This window comes from Chelmon rostratus, chromosome 22, assembly GCF_017976325.1.
Source record: "Chelmon rostratus isolate fCheRos1 chromosome 22, fCheRos1.pri, whole genome shotgun sequence".
Lineage (NCBI taxonomy): Eukaryota > Metazoa > Chordata > Actinopteri > Chaetodontiformes > Chaetodontidae > Chelmon > Chelmon rostratus.
The window spans coordinates 9,470,853-9,487,328 of record NC_055679.1 but is presented as its reverse complement, the minus strand read 5'-3'; the positions used below and the strand labels follow the sequence as shown (position 1 = coordinate 9,487,328).

Sequence of the window (16,476 nt, the reverse complement as noted above, 5' to 3'; positions counted from 1 at the left end):
CAAGATGTACCATCCTAATGTGAGTGCGTGAAGGCAGCATAGATTCATCAAGAGGAATGTCAGCCTCGGGAAGTAACCCAGCCTCCGATTGGCCACGGCAAATCACGTGGCCATTTCCCAAGCGGAGTTTCCACGACAGCTGGAAGCCGAGCGGCACAGGCGCATCGCTTCTTTGCTAAAATTATCGGAAATAACACGACTTCTGCTCGTCTCAGCACCTCCAGATAAACCCTGGTCTGGCATGGGCGACAAGAGGAGTCCCACAAGGTAACGACCGAGTCAGAGCGTCCGAGATATTCAAGCTAGGAGAGGGGAGCGGACATCGACAAGCGCACGGGGGGGAAAAATGGGTTTTCTCCACAGTCTCGCTCTCTCTCTCTCTCCTCTCTCTCGCTCTCGCGCTCCCCGCTCTCTCTCTCCCTCGCTGCATGTGTGTATGTGCGCGTGTTGGTGTGTGTGCGCGCGCGGGTGTTAAAACCTCATCGCCAATTACAGTGTCGGATCACAGCGCGCTTGCAGATGATTTCCTAAATCCTATAGGCTTACCCAGATGTTTGCTATCGATAGCCTTCGCGGATGCGAGCTGAACTCACTCTTGTCTCCTCTCGCCCCCTTTTCCTCCTCTCTCCTGCCTCCTCTCCGTTTTTTTTTAACATTTTCTTTTTTTCTTTTTGTTTTCACATTTATTGTTTTAAAGGCCGAAGCGTCAACCGAAGCCCTCCTCCGACGAGGGGTTTTGGGACTGCAGCGTGTGCACGTACAAGAACACGGCAGAAGCTTTCAAGTGCATGATGTGTGATGTCAGGAAGGGGACATCAACAAGGTAAGCCGACGGATATACATTCATTACCTTTGGTCTCTTTTGCATTAGCGGGTCCCAGAGGAGGGGGGTCCCTTGGGACTCAGGGGCTGCCCTCCTCAGCAAAATGAGCAGCAGTTTAATCTCACTACCATCCCTTTTCCCTTTAAGCAATTAGTGCATTTGTACCATGAGACAATGCATTCAGATAATTGCATTTTTTCAGTTATTTAACTCTCTTCACTGTTACCATTCTGTGAACAGTTCAGAGAGGAAACAGAAACATCTTACTGGCTAGTTCTTTTCCTGCAGTGTTCTGGTGACAACTGCATTTATTCTGTATGTTTTTGTGCAAAAATGTTGACAATTGCTTTATCCGTGTTTTCCTCAAACGCAACATTTCTTAATCCCCCTTTCACATTTCCTCTGAGCAGTGCATTAGTCTCCATGTTCTTGCCCCGGTGTTGACACTGACCTCTGTGTAAAATGAGAGAGAGGGATGGCTTGCTCTTTAAGCACACACATCCATCTTGTTGCCCTGGAGATATTTGTAACAGACTCGGGGGGCAGGAGGGGCGACTAGACGCTTCTAATACACACACACACATGCACATAAACATAACAAACACAAACACACACAGCGTGTAGGTGCACACGTTTTGTGCCCTCTGTGCTCTGGCTGATATTTGTCCTGACATCAGTGATTTGAAGCAGGAAATGACTGTTATTCCTGAGTGGCAGTCATTATCAGGGTGAAAAACACAACAAAGGGTGAAGGAGAGGAAGTGTAGCTCTGGGTATGGGAAACAGTGTTTGTTATTCTCCCTCTTTAATGCATCGCCAATTATCCTCTACTGCATTAGCACAACTTTTCCAATGATTTAACTACAGCAGCAGCAACAACAACAACACCGTCAGTGCAGTTGTCAGCTTTGATGCCTTCTCAGAATTGTAGGTTATCTCATGTTGCTGCATGCACTTGTATGCATGTGAGTTTTTGTGTGTGTGTGTGCACTCGTGTGTGTGTGTGTGTGTGTGTGGGAGGGCTAGTTGTGAAAAGAGGTTGTCAGAGCAGCTGCCAGACAGACAGCCATAGCTCATTACTATGCAACAGCTTAATCAGCCTGCTGTCATCAGACACACACACACACGTACAGATGCACTCGACATGCAAATTTAACACACGACTGCATGCATATTCGCACACAAACACACATTCTGAACACACACTCTAATGCACGGCAGTTGCTCACTCAAACACAGATTGAATAGCAGCAGACATGTTGTTGTTGTTGGGTTCAGCTTATTGCAGTTGAGCGGTGATTGTCGAGAGGACACTCCAGGGACTCTGTGTGCGCTTCTGTAAAAACAAGCGGCCTGCAGCTTCGCCAAGAACCTGTCTGATTCCTCGCGTCACCAAAAGCTGTGACACCCTTTGTCTTCCCCATATGGGCATTTTTTTTGTTGGGGGGGGGGTTGGAGTTGGCAAGGACACGAGGACCCAGAATTCCTTGCTGCACCCCTGACACTCCACGACAAATTTAGAAAACGTCCGTGAGAAGGTCTTATTTAATGTTAATAACCCACTTGTCTTCCCAACTGCAGTGCTGCAGAAATGTCGTGTTTTCAACACTCTTGCTACACACAAACACACACTCACGCCACACGCAGGCTAACGCTGCAGCAAAATGGCCACACAGGTGGTCGCAGCTGTTAACGACCGAACACAACAGACAAGTGGATTTCTCAGCGAGCAAGCCAAAGGTGCTAAAGGGCAAACGACACGCGGAATATAAATGTAGGGCACCGCAAATTCCCTCGCTGGTTACTAAACAAGCATGACTGAGCTATTACTGCGAAGTAATGAATTAATGCTTGACACAGGCATGGATCGTCCAGTGGTTGGAGGAAGTGTCCCACAGCCTGAAGGTCACAGGTTTGACAGGCGCTGTGTGGAAGTGGTTTAAATCAGCTTATCACTTGTCATGGGTTGAAAACGGCAACCAACTGCATAAAATGTCACTTTTTCCAACCAGGATCTGTGTCTTTTCAGACAGCGCCGGAGATGATGGATGCTTTCAAAAAGGGCACGGTTCAGGACATGGCAGGGAAATATTTTAGGAGGTAGAGAGTTTGCAGGTACGTAGATAGCCGTCGAGAGATAAAGATGAATGTTTTATGAAGGTGAGGTTTAGCAGAGCCTCGATCTCTTCCTGATGTGGGGAGATGATCTACTGCAGAGACCCAAAAGCCGGCGGCTGATTGAAAGCACGTTGTTGAGTTTGACTGAAGACAGGGACGCATCAGCAGGATTGGACTCGCTTATCGGAGGAGGAGGAGGAGTGAAATGGAGGAGGGAGACAGAGTGACGAAGAGGGAACCGGCTGATGTTCCGCTAATTCTGTCAGCGGCTCGGAAACTCAGCAGCTAGGAAGTCACATTCGAAGCATCCGGGACCTACATCTTTAGAGAAAGCGCTCTCTGGCTGCAAACCCGATGCAGATGTGCAGAGTGAATTGGGAAAATATGTTGTTTCTCTACTGCAAGCTTCTAGCTTACAGTATTTAATTAAAGCTGCCTTGGAAGAGCTTTGGGTTCATAACATATCATGCGGCTTCATTACCTTAAGACTGCTGGGAAAAAAGTGGGAGGGACATTTTTATCTTCCTGCCACTCTTTGGGCTCCGTCCCAGCTTTTGAAACCCAGCATGATGGATGAAAGTCACAGTACGGTGGCGTGGTGCTTAGAAGGAGGCTGTTTGATAAGTGCAAGGTCACAGGTTTGATTCCTACGTCTGCAGGAATGCCCAGGCAGGGCGAGCGTCCTTGAGCAAGACACCGAAGGGGCCTCCCAGTGCACCCATTATGACTTATCCTGGATTAGAGTGTCGTCTTAATGTTTGAACCATATGATGGAAGGTGAGGCGCGTCAGAGTCGACGCTCATGTCTGGTGTTTGGAGTAAAAGCTGAAAATGTCATGCGTAGCGGTGCTGACAGACAGCTTTTAAACCCAAATCTAAACACACCGCCCTGAGCCAAATACTACTGGGTGTAATAGAGCGGCATGTGTCTGTGTGTGTGTGTGTGACCTTCTCTGGTGTCTCGCCTACAACACCTGCATCTGTTCACTGAGCTGAGCTCTGACAAGTCAGGCCCCACCAGGGAAACACTCACTGTGTGCATGCTCTGCGTTCAGGAGCTTGTTTAGCAGCATTATATTTCCACGGGTCAGGACAGTGAGCTTGATCATGTTCCGATCAGTCCTCTCTCTGCCTGTGGCTCTCTTGTTTGTGTAGACTCTCTCCCCACCTTTATCGCTTCTGTCTCACAGCGATTTCGTGTTTGCTCTCTAGCTGTCTCCCTCTTTCTGCGTCTCCCTCTCGCTCGCTCTCTCTCTTTCTCTCCAGGAGTTGAACTTAACCTAGGGCGTCTCTCGGTGACAGATTGACTGATGTGCAGGTTTTGTCAGCTCCGCCTAAACAAGCACGAGCCATTCTGTGCTGGCTGGGAACCTGTCAGCATTTGGCTTTTTAGATGTTGTTTTATCATCCTCCGCACAAGCTCGCCCTCACAGTTCATGTGCAGTGCACGCACTAAAACTGGGGCTGTAATTGTGCAGTTGACTCAATTGCAGCTGGTTTAGCCTCTTTAAAAAATTATGCTTTCAATATGATGTAGTCCAGAGTATCTAATGCACTTTATTTTGTTGCAAAAAAACAAACGACAGAGTAGTACATAGTACTACATATAAGTACATATAAACACCTGTAAGTAGGGCTGCAACTAACAGCTTTTATTATCTGACAGTAATCTTACAGTCCAAGAAAAGTCGGAGAAAAATGTCCCCGAAATTCCAAGGTGACATCTTCAGATGTCTTGTTCAGGCATTAAGATATTCAGTTTACACTGATTTGAAGCAGAAAGGCAGCAAAATGTGGGTATTTTGCCAAAAGAACATAATCAAGTATAAAGTATAAGTATAAAAAAGATAAGTGCAATGAAATGATATCGCCCAAAAAGGAGTGCAGTGAAAAATGTCTGATGCAGATATTGGTAATGAAATTGTTGCCATTTCGAAGCTTTTGCATGAATCCAGCCCGTGATCGGTTGCAGTAGATATCCACTATAAATATGAGATACTGATCAGCCTGCTGGAGCGATCTGATTGCGTGAAACAGAAACTGTGAGCCGCGGCAGAGAGTTGCACAGACAAAGTTTATCTGCAGACTGGATGGTGGAGTCTAAATTTGGGATCAAAATGCAGTACAGAGTTTCTCATGCAAAAGGGGAAGGATTCATTATCTCTCTTTCCTGTTTATTCTCGGGAAAGAGCTACATTGGTGAAAATGTGTGCAACTGCCACGGAATAGTAATGTATAATACAATATATGCATGCATTAAAATGCTGCCTGAAGAAATATGTAGCTATTAGAAATGCATAGTGTAAAGTGTGAATTAGCCGTACTTCCATATTGTTCCACTGCCTTTGCACGCATTTACACTTACAAGACTTGAATACAGAGCTTCCTTTCGGCAACAAAATTCTTGCATCTCGATTAGACATATTATTAGCTTTTCGGCAAGGTTTACCCTCCTCCACACCTTTCTTCAGCCCTTTCAAGAATCAAACAAATCCTTTTCAATCAGAAGCTAATCTGGTTCTTCAGCAGGCAGCATGAGTGGGAGAAAGCTAATGTAAAGCAAAAATTACCACTATTTGGCTGCCGCATTAATGTCGGTGTTAATTAACCCGATCCGACGACACAACACGTGCAACTAGCAGAGAGCAACACAGATGACTCCCACCTTAGAGTCGTGTGTTTTCATTCACGTTCCGTGCTAATAATGGAAATGCTGGGGCTTGTTTTGTGTTGTTGTGCAACACCTTTGGTGCTAAACGCTCGCGTCACGTACGTCCTCAGAACAGTAGTGAGATTAACGAAGCATATTCAGGCCCTCTTCGGACGTTCTCGGTTGCGTGTCTTCAGTTTTGTAATAGTTCTTGAGCCGTGAGTGATTATGTCATGCAGGATCATAAGAACAGGCAACAGCACATGCTGATAAACAGGTTTCATGAGCTGGGTCTGCAAGTAGAGAGTGATAACATGTAGTGCTTCTAGTTATTTATATGCAAAACTGACTACTGTAAAAATGATTGATGCAAATTATCATCAGGTAGCATGCCTGTGCAGCAGACTGTATATCGCCGATCACGGTTCGATCGCCTTATCTCAATGACGACGTCTTCTTTTAAGTCGCACACACTCAGCTCAGTGGCGTGGGTTACTGGTTTTAGCGCTCACACAGCATACAAACACCGAGCGTACGCCGGGGACAATGAAGCTGGCTGTTATCACGTCACTGTGGCTCAAGATTATGGCTACGTGATAAGCCTGTAATTACTGCGGTGACACTGATGCATGACATACTGCTCCGTGTGTGTGCAGGGGGGGGGCCTGTGTGTGAGAGAGGAGAACGTGGTGTAGTGTGGCTAGCGGGCTGTAGAAGGTGTCATAAACCACAGGACGTGCAGAGCCATCTGTCTCTCTCGCTCTCTCTCTTCCACACACACACACACACACACACACACACACACACACACACACACACACACACACACATGGCAGTAGCATGTACAGGCAAGGAGAGACATTAATCATCAGGTTGGAGGAGCTCCCAGGAGCAGCCTACAACCCGCTGATAGAAAACCTGACACACACACGCACCTACACTAGATTGAGAGAGTGTTCAACAGGGCATAAAATAAGCTCTTTCACAATGATCTTACAATCATCACAGAACAGCGAGATGAGTTTTGTTTATAGCAGCACACTCCAGTGCTTATTTTCAGTCCATCAGCTGTCCTGTGGCCTGTGTGCTCGTCGCACGGTGTACTCGGCAAATGTTAGCAGGCAGGCCAAACATCTGCAGAAGTCTGCGCTCCTGTCTTCTGGATGCAGCACGTTACCGGTTCAGTGTTTTAAAGAGCAAGAGTCTGGAATAATAGCCAGAGGTGCCCTGTCAGGACACAGGGTTTGTTTTCAAGGTTAGGAATATGCTTGAATTTAAATATACTCCTGGAAAAATGCTTGATTTTCATCCCCTACTCTGGATATTAGCAAGCAACAAATAATCATGATCAAAACGTACAATCAAAGTTAATATGAACAGCTGGAGAAATCATAGACTGTATAATAAATAGTGAATGGAGGCGCTGTGATGTTGTGGCATCATGGCTGTCACCAGAAGTGACCATATTTGGATGAGAGGGTGGAGCTGGGGAGGATACACATTGCTACAGCTCGATCCTGATTGGATCTGACATGAGGACACGTCGTCGTAGCCACTTATCAATCACACTGTTGTACTCTAAATGGAACCATAGGCCATAAACTCAGAAGGAAACTGAGTTAATAAATCAAATGAGAAGTCAGGACATTTTCTCATAAGCCTGCATTCAGTTAGACTTTGCAACCAATTGAGTCACCCCCTGCTGGCCATTAGAAAGAATGCAGGTTTAAGGCTCAAAGCTCCATCCACTAATTATACTGCCTATGAGTAAAGTGACAATACACATGGATTGTTGTTGGTATCAAGGAGTTCTTTAAACTTGCATTCAGAGTAGTTTAGATGTGATAATAAAGGCTTCGAGAGTCTTAACATTTTTCGTTTCGGTGCCTTAAAAGTGCTTGAAAAGGAGTTGAATTTTACTCTTAAAAACCGGTAGAACCCTGGGGACTAGAGACACCTTTTCTACTTTTGAAAACATTTCAAAATAAAAGAGCTAAAGACTGCCATGACTTTAACAGTAAAGCACTTCTTTTAAAATACTGCACGTACATCGGTGCCCCTCATATGTATGGACCTTTTCGTCCTTGCACAAACGCTTCACCTGCTCAGGTAGCGCTTGCAGTGGAGGTTTTGGATGCGCTACAGCACCAGCTTTTAGTTTTATTAAAGTCTGTCCACCAAAAAACATAAAACAACATAAACAACATAAAACTTGAGTGGTTTCTTCCTCTTAGTGTTGACATAAATCAGCTGGTAGGCGTATTTCGACAGAAAGTAGTTCTGCGTCAAAATGGTCTGTGAGGAATTGTGAGTGACGGTGTTGGTATAACAGGAAAAAGTAGTTAATGTTTTGGAGATGCATCATTTTCACAGGACGGTGACGCAGTGGTATGTTTCCCATTCTGCCAAGGTCAAAACTATAAAGCCACCTCGCTGCCTCAATCGAGTCTTTGAATTTGATATCCCATTGTCTCTGTTGCTTTTTTTCGCAGTCGTCCTTTTTACAAAGTGTTGTGATTTGTCTTTGAGCGGATTCTGGCTCATGCACACGACCACACCATCTGTGTCAATGGCTGAGTCTCTCTAGCTGCGGCGTTGATGACCTGTTTGTCCGCTGTGGCAGGAACTTTGGCGGCCCGGCCAAACCGTCCTGAGTCACAATTCGACCACCTACTGAATTTGTCATGAGCAAACACTCGCTATCAGATCGTGACCAAATCAGGAACAGAGGAGATGTTTTCTCGTGGTGTCGAGCGCCGGCCAGAGGTGGAGGAGTGCGAGGTCAGTGGGTGCATCAGAAGGAGAGGAGAATGCGAAAGGGTAGAGGGGGGAGATAGCGATAGACGGTGTGTTTGTGTGTGTGTGTGTGTGTGTTTGACATATTTGCTAAGAGGTCAGCCAGAGTTCCCCTGTCAGTGAAATGTGTGAGGGATCAGTGGGCAGCATTTGTACCTTCCAGCCCTTCCAGTCTGCTGCACAGGACAAGCTCGCCTTTAGTCTGCCGTTAAAAGCAGAAGCTATGAAAGACTGTGAGCTAGGGAGCTTGGAACTGAAAATTATGCGTATTTTGTTTGTTCACTCTAACGCAAGATGGAAGACGGTCGATCGCTTTGCACTCTCGCTTTTGGAAATGCTAGAATGATCTTATCGAGCCAATAAAAACTGAGCAGAAGCGAACAGGAAGAAAATGGGAGAAAAGGTGGTCGCGAACATGTCTGCATCGTCTCTCAATTATCCTCTTGGAGAGACTCTGTGTTTACCTGGCCACATTCTGTGAATTAAAAGCCCCAAAATAAAGAGATTGTGATTAATATCCATTGTTTTCTTTAACCTCCCCTATTCAAGGAAATGGAGTTCGCCGCGTTGAAGCCCTTCTCGTAACGTCCTAATTTCCCAGTGTGGGACTCCATTAGCTGCTGTATAATAGATGCCGTGAGCGGAGCAAATGTTGTTTGGACCAACAGCTCCAACACGCAGTATTAATGTCAGAAAGAATAGGCCGTTACATTAGGCACAGAAATTTCTGTTGGAATCAATAGACGCACACAAACACTCACTCCGCTTCCAGATGGAGGCCAGTAGCAAAGGCCTAAGTGCTAAGATAATAACCATCTGATTGGGTTAACAGAGGCAGCTCTGTTTAGAGCCTCACCGTAATATCAGGTTGTCTGTCTCCTCTTTCACCTCGAAGTTCTTGAACTGGCTCTTATTAGTGAAAATCTACTCCATTGTAATACATGAAGAGGATAAGATGTGCAAAATATGTTCAGAGTGGGGCCCCAATTGCTCGCAGGCGCAGCCAGTTTTAAATAGAAAAGATCATAATTAGCCTCAGGTGACAGTTTTTCTTGATCACATTTAAAGCAAAACGTAGTAATTCATCTCTTCATTGCATGGAGTAAATCACATCCCATAGGAGGAAAGCGCATTGTGACATCCCGAACTGAAATCAAAGAAGCCAGAATAGGAGGTTGTGAATGAGGCAGCCGGTCGCCTTGTTTTTCATTTTTGGACGCTGGCAACATTTGGCCTGAGGGCGGGATGGTGGACTCTGTTGTGACAGTTGCCTCATCGTGCGCGAGCTCCAGCAAATGCAGAAAAGCAGACGTTTCTTCGTTGTATCGGGGTAAAAAGGGTGTCGAGGAGAGCAGCAGATTAGTCGAGCTGCGAACAGAGGACTCTGAGAGGCCTCTGCTTTTATTTAAAGAGGTGTCAGCGATTCTGCAGTGTCGTGCTGACAAGACAGACATATTAGAGGATCTCTACATCTCCTCCCTATCAGACAGTTATGTAGGCCAAGAGACCCATTTGCATTTCACTCTAGCCTCGCTAGCATCACTGCGTGTTCTGTGAAGGCAGTGATAAAAAAAAAAAAAAAAACTAACTCTGGGAGAGACTCTTTGAAGCTGGCCCTTAATTTAGGTCATCGCAGTACTGTTAAACAACAGCTTTGCCCTTAAAACAAGACAGCAGACCAGCAGCAGCGGCCACACATTCCCTCTTAGAGGTAGAAGCCACTCAATTAAGCTAAATAGGCCACCAAGGCTCGTTTTGGCGAAAATGTGGCGCATTGCTCAGCAACACTTGGCCAGGTGCTCAGACTAATTTCGTGGATGGATTTTATCAAGTCCAGCACATTTGTACACTCTGTACTTGGACTGTGTTACACCCTTATGATTACATTAGGCAAGCGCAAAAAGGACATTTTTCATGAAGCACCTGGAGGCCAGTGTTTTGTAATTGCGATCCTTTACGAAGGGTTCATACACAGGTTAGTACACTTGAGTGAAGCTGCGTTACCAACAGAGGTACGGTTTAAGAGCAGGAATACAAGGCTTAGCTTAAACTCTAAGATGTGTTTTACGAGCAGGAGTTTAAAGCTTGCGTGTCCTGATCTGTTGTTAAAATCAGAAGAAGCTGGTAAAACAGTGACAATGGCTGCCCACTTATGAAATTGGCTTCCAGTGTTAATTTTTAGCTCCAATTACAAATACGACTGCAGAACAGGGCTCAGCATGTTCTCATCATGCCCTCATGCTTCACATGCTCACTGCTCTGTGTGTGTGTGTGTGTGTGTATGCATGTGCATGTGCAGCCATGCGCATGTGCCTAAACGTGCCTCATCCGCCGATCGCATTCGTTTGTAAAAACGTGCGTGCGTTTCGGTGTGCGCCCGGCTTTGATTTGCACACACCCCTTTGGCTTTTGGTGCAGTATCTGCACGCTGTGATGTGCATTGGTGCATTCACACACGTATAACTGTGTCTATGTGCGAGTGTGTTTGCGTGTGCGCATGCAGAAATCAGGCACTAGATGTGTAGGCTCCCTCAACAGATGGCCTTTTCAACACACTCGCCTCTCGGCTAAGGCTCTTGCCAGCCTCAAAACACACACACACACACACACACACACACACACGCTGCACAGAAATACGATCGCAGCCTTCATGCATGCAAACTGTTGCCAGAGCAATTGCATAATGTATCATTTTTGAGACAGCAGACACTCGTGGAGGATGAAAATGTGACCGTGAGGAGGAACATTCAGTTAACCATGTTCCAGTTATATTTGATATTGAATTTGCCTGTTAGCATTTTTTGGTGTATCATCCTTACTTAGCTGTGAGCACTGTTTCTCTGTCATCAGGAACAACCCAGGGACCAGGATAGCTGAGGCCTGAAACGAGTCACGCTGTGTTCTTTACATCTATAATCTATAATCCAAATCTTATTAAAACATCATGGGAAACATAATTATACTCTGAGAAGCTACAAACGCAACTGTTAGTGACTCTGGATGCGTAAACGGTGAGGGATCACGCCCCTGAGAGGCAGGTGACACCATGTGACATACTGTAGCTGAGGTCGTTCTTCTCCTTCACACACAGCATCACACAACTCGCAGGTACACAGATTTTTTTCTTCTTTTCTGTGAGTCAGCCTCCAGTTTAATAAAAGCATCAGAGTACAAAACCGTACATGCACGCATACCTGTTGTGTATTCGGAATGCGGTTCTATTTTGCACACTTATAATTCCTATCACGTCACTGCGCTCGCTGAAACAGATCTCATCTCGTCAATGTTTATCCCTCTGCGCACTGAAACGAGCCCGTGCAGGTACACTACATATCTCACAGATGGCTGAACCCTGGGTTTTATTCTGAATGCGCTCAGCGTGTGTTGCCACTTGCTGTCAGTGCTAAGAGGACTTCAGCAGCACCATCCTAACCAGCACTGGCAGTGATTATTGGCTCTTGATTATGGTGGCATGCTCGCGCGAAGCCATGTGTTCCCCGTGATTTTCCCTCTCATTAATCTGCCTCTCTCTCCCTTCCTCTCTCTCTCTCTCCCTCCCTCTTTATGTCTCTTTCTCTTCCAAACCCCCCCCGGACCACCGCCTCTTCTCCCCGGATCAGGAAGCCTCGTCCCGTCTCCCAGCTCGTCTCGCAGCAGCAGGTAACGCAGCAGTTCGTGTTGCCCTCGCAGCCCAAAAAGGAAAAGAAGGAGCGAGTAGAGAGGGAGAAGAGCGACAGAGAGCCGGCGCTCAAGAAGAACAGTCACAAGAAGATGAGGTAAACAAGCCGACATGGGGTGGAGGGATCAACAGGAATCAGACTTTACAGGGATGCATGAATAAACACTATAGATGGTGTTTATGTTGCCGCCTGACGTTTGGGCTGATGTGTTGTCGTACTTCATAAAAAACTTCAAAAGATGGAAGTGGAGAGGGTGGGAAACACCAGAAATAAATTTCAAAGCAGTGTCTGGAAGATGCTGTGTGGAGTTTTAAGTGACACTGCAGCAAAAAGATCAAGGTGCTTTTCACCCTTGGGGAAATCGAAGGATGGGGTTTTGCACCTCGTAACGCAAGTGCTGATTAATACAAAACCTTTAAAAGATCGTCTTAAAATGCTTAAATTCTCTTGTTTTCTTTTCTCACTCTCCAACCATTTCCGCTCACTCACCAGGCCCAGGTTAAAAAACATTGACCGCAGCAGCGCCCAGCACCTGGAGGTGACGGTCGGGGACCTGACAGTCATCATAACAGACTTTAAGGAGAAGGCCAAGCCCTCGTCCACCTCGGCTACGTCGTCCAGCGCCGCGTCCGCGGCCGACCACCACAGCCAGAACGGCTCCAGCTCAGAAAACACAGAGAAGGGGCTCTCCCGCTCCTCCTCGCCCCGAGGAGAGGGGAGCTCGGTCAACGGGGAGTCCCACTGAGTCGCCCCCTCGAAAAAACCTCCGCCGGCCTGCACCCGCATCTCATCTGCCACGCCACAGGAGCGTCCTGCCTCTACTTTGCTGCACAAGACTGACTAAATCTGATTTTTTTTTTTGCTTCCTTTCTTTCTTTCTGGATATTTCAACAAGAATCGTGACCCATTTATCAGAGTTGCCAACGCATCAGGTTTGGCAACTTTAATCAGTTTAAAGATTCCCCGCAGCACTGGAATCCTGCATTTAGAAAGCAATATGAAACACCTTTTGCTCCATCTTTGAAGTTCTTTCGAAAGGATCCCACAAGCTGTCCGAAGCTCGCTCCTCGAATACAAAGTGAGACAGTTTTATTCTGACGAAGAGCTTCTTCGGGACTGACCTGAGACCTGTCTGCGTAACTGTTTGGACAAGCTTTATGGTCCTGCATGGTTTCCTTAAGATGCACATGCCTGTTTCTTTTTTGTCATAATGTGCAGCCCCACCCTTCATCTTCAGCGGCCGGCAGAGTGACCTCTTCTTCCCCCATGTGGAATCTTTACCTAACCTGTTATAAACCTGAACCATCTGTTACACACTCTCCAGTGTCCCGACACTGACCCTTCAACCTCACAGCCAACCTTCGCTCCTATCTTGATACTCCAAGCTTTTACTTCTGGACTGCCTCTGCTGTAGAGTGACTTTTTTTGACACAGCATAGCAGCTGTACTGCTGAACCATTTGGTGTTTTCGCGTAATGTTTGGAGCAGGTTGTTAAGTTCAGGTAATGCTTGTCATGTCTGCATAAGGGCACCGAGCAGGTTTTGATAAAAGCCCTCTTTTTAAGCGTTGCAGGGAGGTATAGTATTGGATTTTAAAGGATAATACCGGTGTGTTTTTGTGTTTGCTTGTTTTCAGTTCATGCCAATGGTCGATGCTACCCCTCCTCTGCATTATTCCCTGTTTGTTTGCACACAGTCAGTTGAGGTGGAGATGCAATCAGTTGTTTTTCTACCTTTGCAGCCATTCATTTTGTACAGTATATAAACAACCACAAACCTGCGTTAAGTGATATTTTTTATATCAACATAAATTCAAATTAATCTTGTGAACATGTTAAAAATTAGCAACTCTTTAGCTGTATGCAGCTTTTAGCTCATTGCTTCGATTGTCTGACCATCGCACACAAGAGCCATGTACGGTAAACCAGTGTAAACCAGTTCAGAGAAGCTGTTATTACACTTCAATGGGTGGAAGTTAGCTAGCAGCTGCTAGCTTCAAGCCAAGTACAGACCAAACCAGAGCTAAATGAGTAAATATTGAGCTAATATTGGTCAGAAGGCGAGAAACTTGAATCCACAGGGATGCCTGTGTTGGTGTTTGTCTGCCAGATGTGCAAGTGGGCAATAAGTTGCTAACGTATTAGCCATAGCAGCTAGAATCTGTCTCTCAGGGCTTCGTTTCTTTGACTTGAGTTTGCTGACTTGCTGTCAAAAAAATCACTTAATGCAGCTTCATCCAAGCATGAAATCACTTCCTCTGTGGCATTATGAATCCATACAAAACCTGTCACCAATCACTGACACCCTTCATGATATACACCAGGATTTCTGTCAGTCACATGACTCCCACAGAGTGATGCACATCTACGCAAATACAGCAACAATTCTGCAAAAAACTTCACATTTCATGACATTAGCGCTTGGATTTCGCATGCTTTTATGTTCTCAGCCAAAAGCTAATTTCAAAGAGGGTTTGCGGCTGTAAGGTTTGTTTCAGAGACATAAAAAGAGAAGCTGATAGCACAGCGACTGAGGGATTGTCAAACCAGACTGCAGAAGGTGGTTTTAGGGGCTGTAGCTGTAACGGACACCGGTATTCTCCTTTGAACCTCTGCTGCACAGACGGGGCTGCACGCGCTCATTGTCACCGTGGAAACCCAGACCATGCTCATACTGTTCTGCCCCCGTGGTGGACCCGGCCTGGACACAGCACGGTGCTTGTACAGCAGAAAACAAGAGCTTTGACTTCTGGACACCGATCAGCTGTAGAGGTGACGGCGTGCGGTGTGATGGACTTCTGTTTAAATTCCTCCATTTTGATGTAGCAAAGTGGGGGAGCTTTAGAATCTACTAAACTCCCAGCAGAACAACTATAGATCAACCTAACTACACAATAACTTATAAAACCTGTAGAATACTACACAGATAAAATGGATATTTCTAAAATATTGTACTACAATGTTTTGATGTGGTTGTATTATCCATCATTACCAGTGTTACTGTCGAGATTTTTACTTTCACATTTTAGCACAGATCCTGAGAATTGTCATGGCATGATAATATTATGGTCTCGGTATATTGTGGGACAGGCTATGTCTCTTAGTTTGTTAGCATCGTTTCATGTGTCGGAGGCGCGTTCCCGTGGGTTCGCCGCACTAGCTGGGACTAGGTGCGTGGACTCGTGGGAGCTGTTCAGACAGACGTTCGTCGTTTGGTTGTGGCAAAAATGGAAAGACTCTTAAAAATATGTTAGTTGTCACTTGTTGATATTTGTTTTGTTTTGTTTTGCTTTGCCATGCTCAATTGTTTCGAAACGTGTGAACTTGTTTATTACATGTCTGAATAAGAAAATAAGAAATTTCAAACAAAGAAACGTCTCTTCTTATGCAGTTTTGCTTTGTGTCACTTCCTGCTTTCATGCAGGTGCATGCATGCTTGCACAGTTTGTTGTTTTCACTGGTTTGCTACTTTCTGTTTTTAGCTCCATCTGGTGAACAACTTTACAACTGCTGCTCATCTTCATCACGATGATAAACAAGCTGTGCATACCCACATCCATGTAACAGCTGAGTCAGAAATCATGATATAATAATATAGTGGTATTACGTAGGAGTTATACATGGTTTATACACTATTTAACCCTTAGATCAGTCAATAACTTCATTTTCGCACACTAAATGAAAATGCAGTTGACGTTCAGGTCTGTTGTCTAGTTGCGCCACTTCAATAAAGACGACGAGTCACTTAAAGCCATGAATGAGTCTTTTCAGAGGTGAAGTCAACTGAGAGTTGCTGCAGACGGAGCCTGAGGGGGGGAGGGAGAGGGAGGAATCAACTTTGCTTATCGCTCCCACCCTTCCCCCATTGAGGGTCCCGACCTCCAGCTTCTCTTGCATGATGTGCATCAAGCAGAAGGGTTAGAATAGAGAAAAGCACCGGAAGTTTGAGCCCGCCTTCACAATAAAAGCATAAAATGACATAAAGAAGGTAAAAGGGCCGCAGACTTGCAGAACCTCAGAGACGAAGTATCAAACAGGTTGATAACGTTTTGTGTTACAATGTATAATTTGTATTTGTGTACAAATTATTATTAAAAAATAGTGTTTGTGGTACAACGTATAATTAAGATTACAAGTATACAATCTGCTTAATGGTACATTCCCTAGTCTCTGAAGTTTGAGGTGTTTGCTAATAAGTTTGTCAAATGTCAAAGTTGTTCAGTTTGTAAGACTTTGGCTAAAGAAAATGGTCACAGCAAGTAGTTTGTCCTTCACTCACATCATCATTTGAGAACAAGAGATGTTTGAGCCACAAACAACTGTATAAATGGGTCTGAAATGTCAATAATGACAAAGCAAACTTGTCATCCAATTTCTTCTTTTTTAACTTATTCTACCCATCTCTATTTC

At 45.4% G+C, this 16,476-nt stretch overlaps 1 protein-coding gene across 1 annotated transcript; it reads left to right on the top strand.

The window, feature by feature from the left end:
- Positions 1-127: 127 nt before the first annotated feature.
- Positions 128-15,786, top strand: yaf2 (YY1 associated factor 2). The gene is made up of 4 exons (XM_041963862.1): positions 128-267; positions 698-823; positions 12,008-12,163; positions 12,560-15,786. Exons 1-4 carry the CDS (start codon positions 242-244, stop codon positions 12,810-12,812), a joined length of 561 nt encoding a protein of 186 aa, XP_041819796.1. The 5' UTR covers positions 128-241; the 3' UTR covers positions 12,813-15,786.
- The last annotated feature ends 690 nt before the right edge of the window (positions 15,787-16,476 follow it).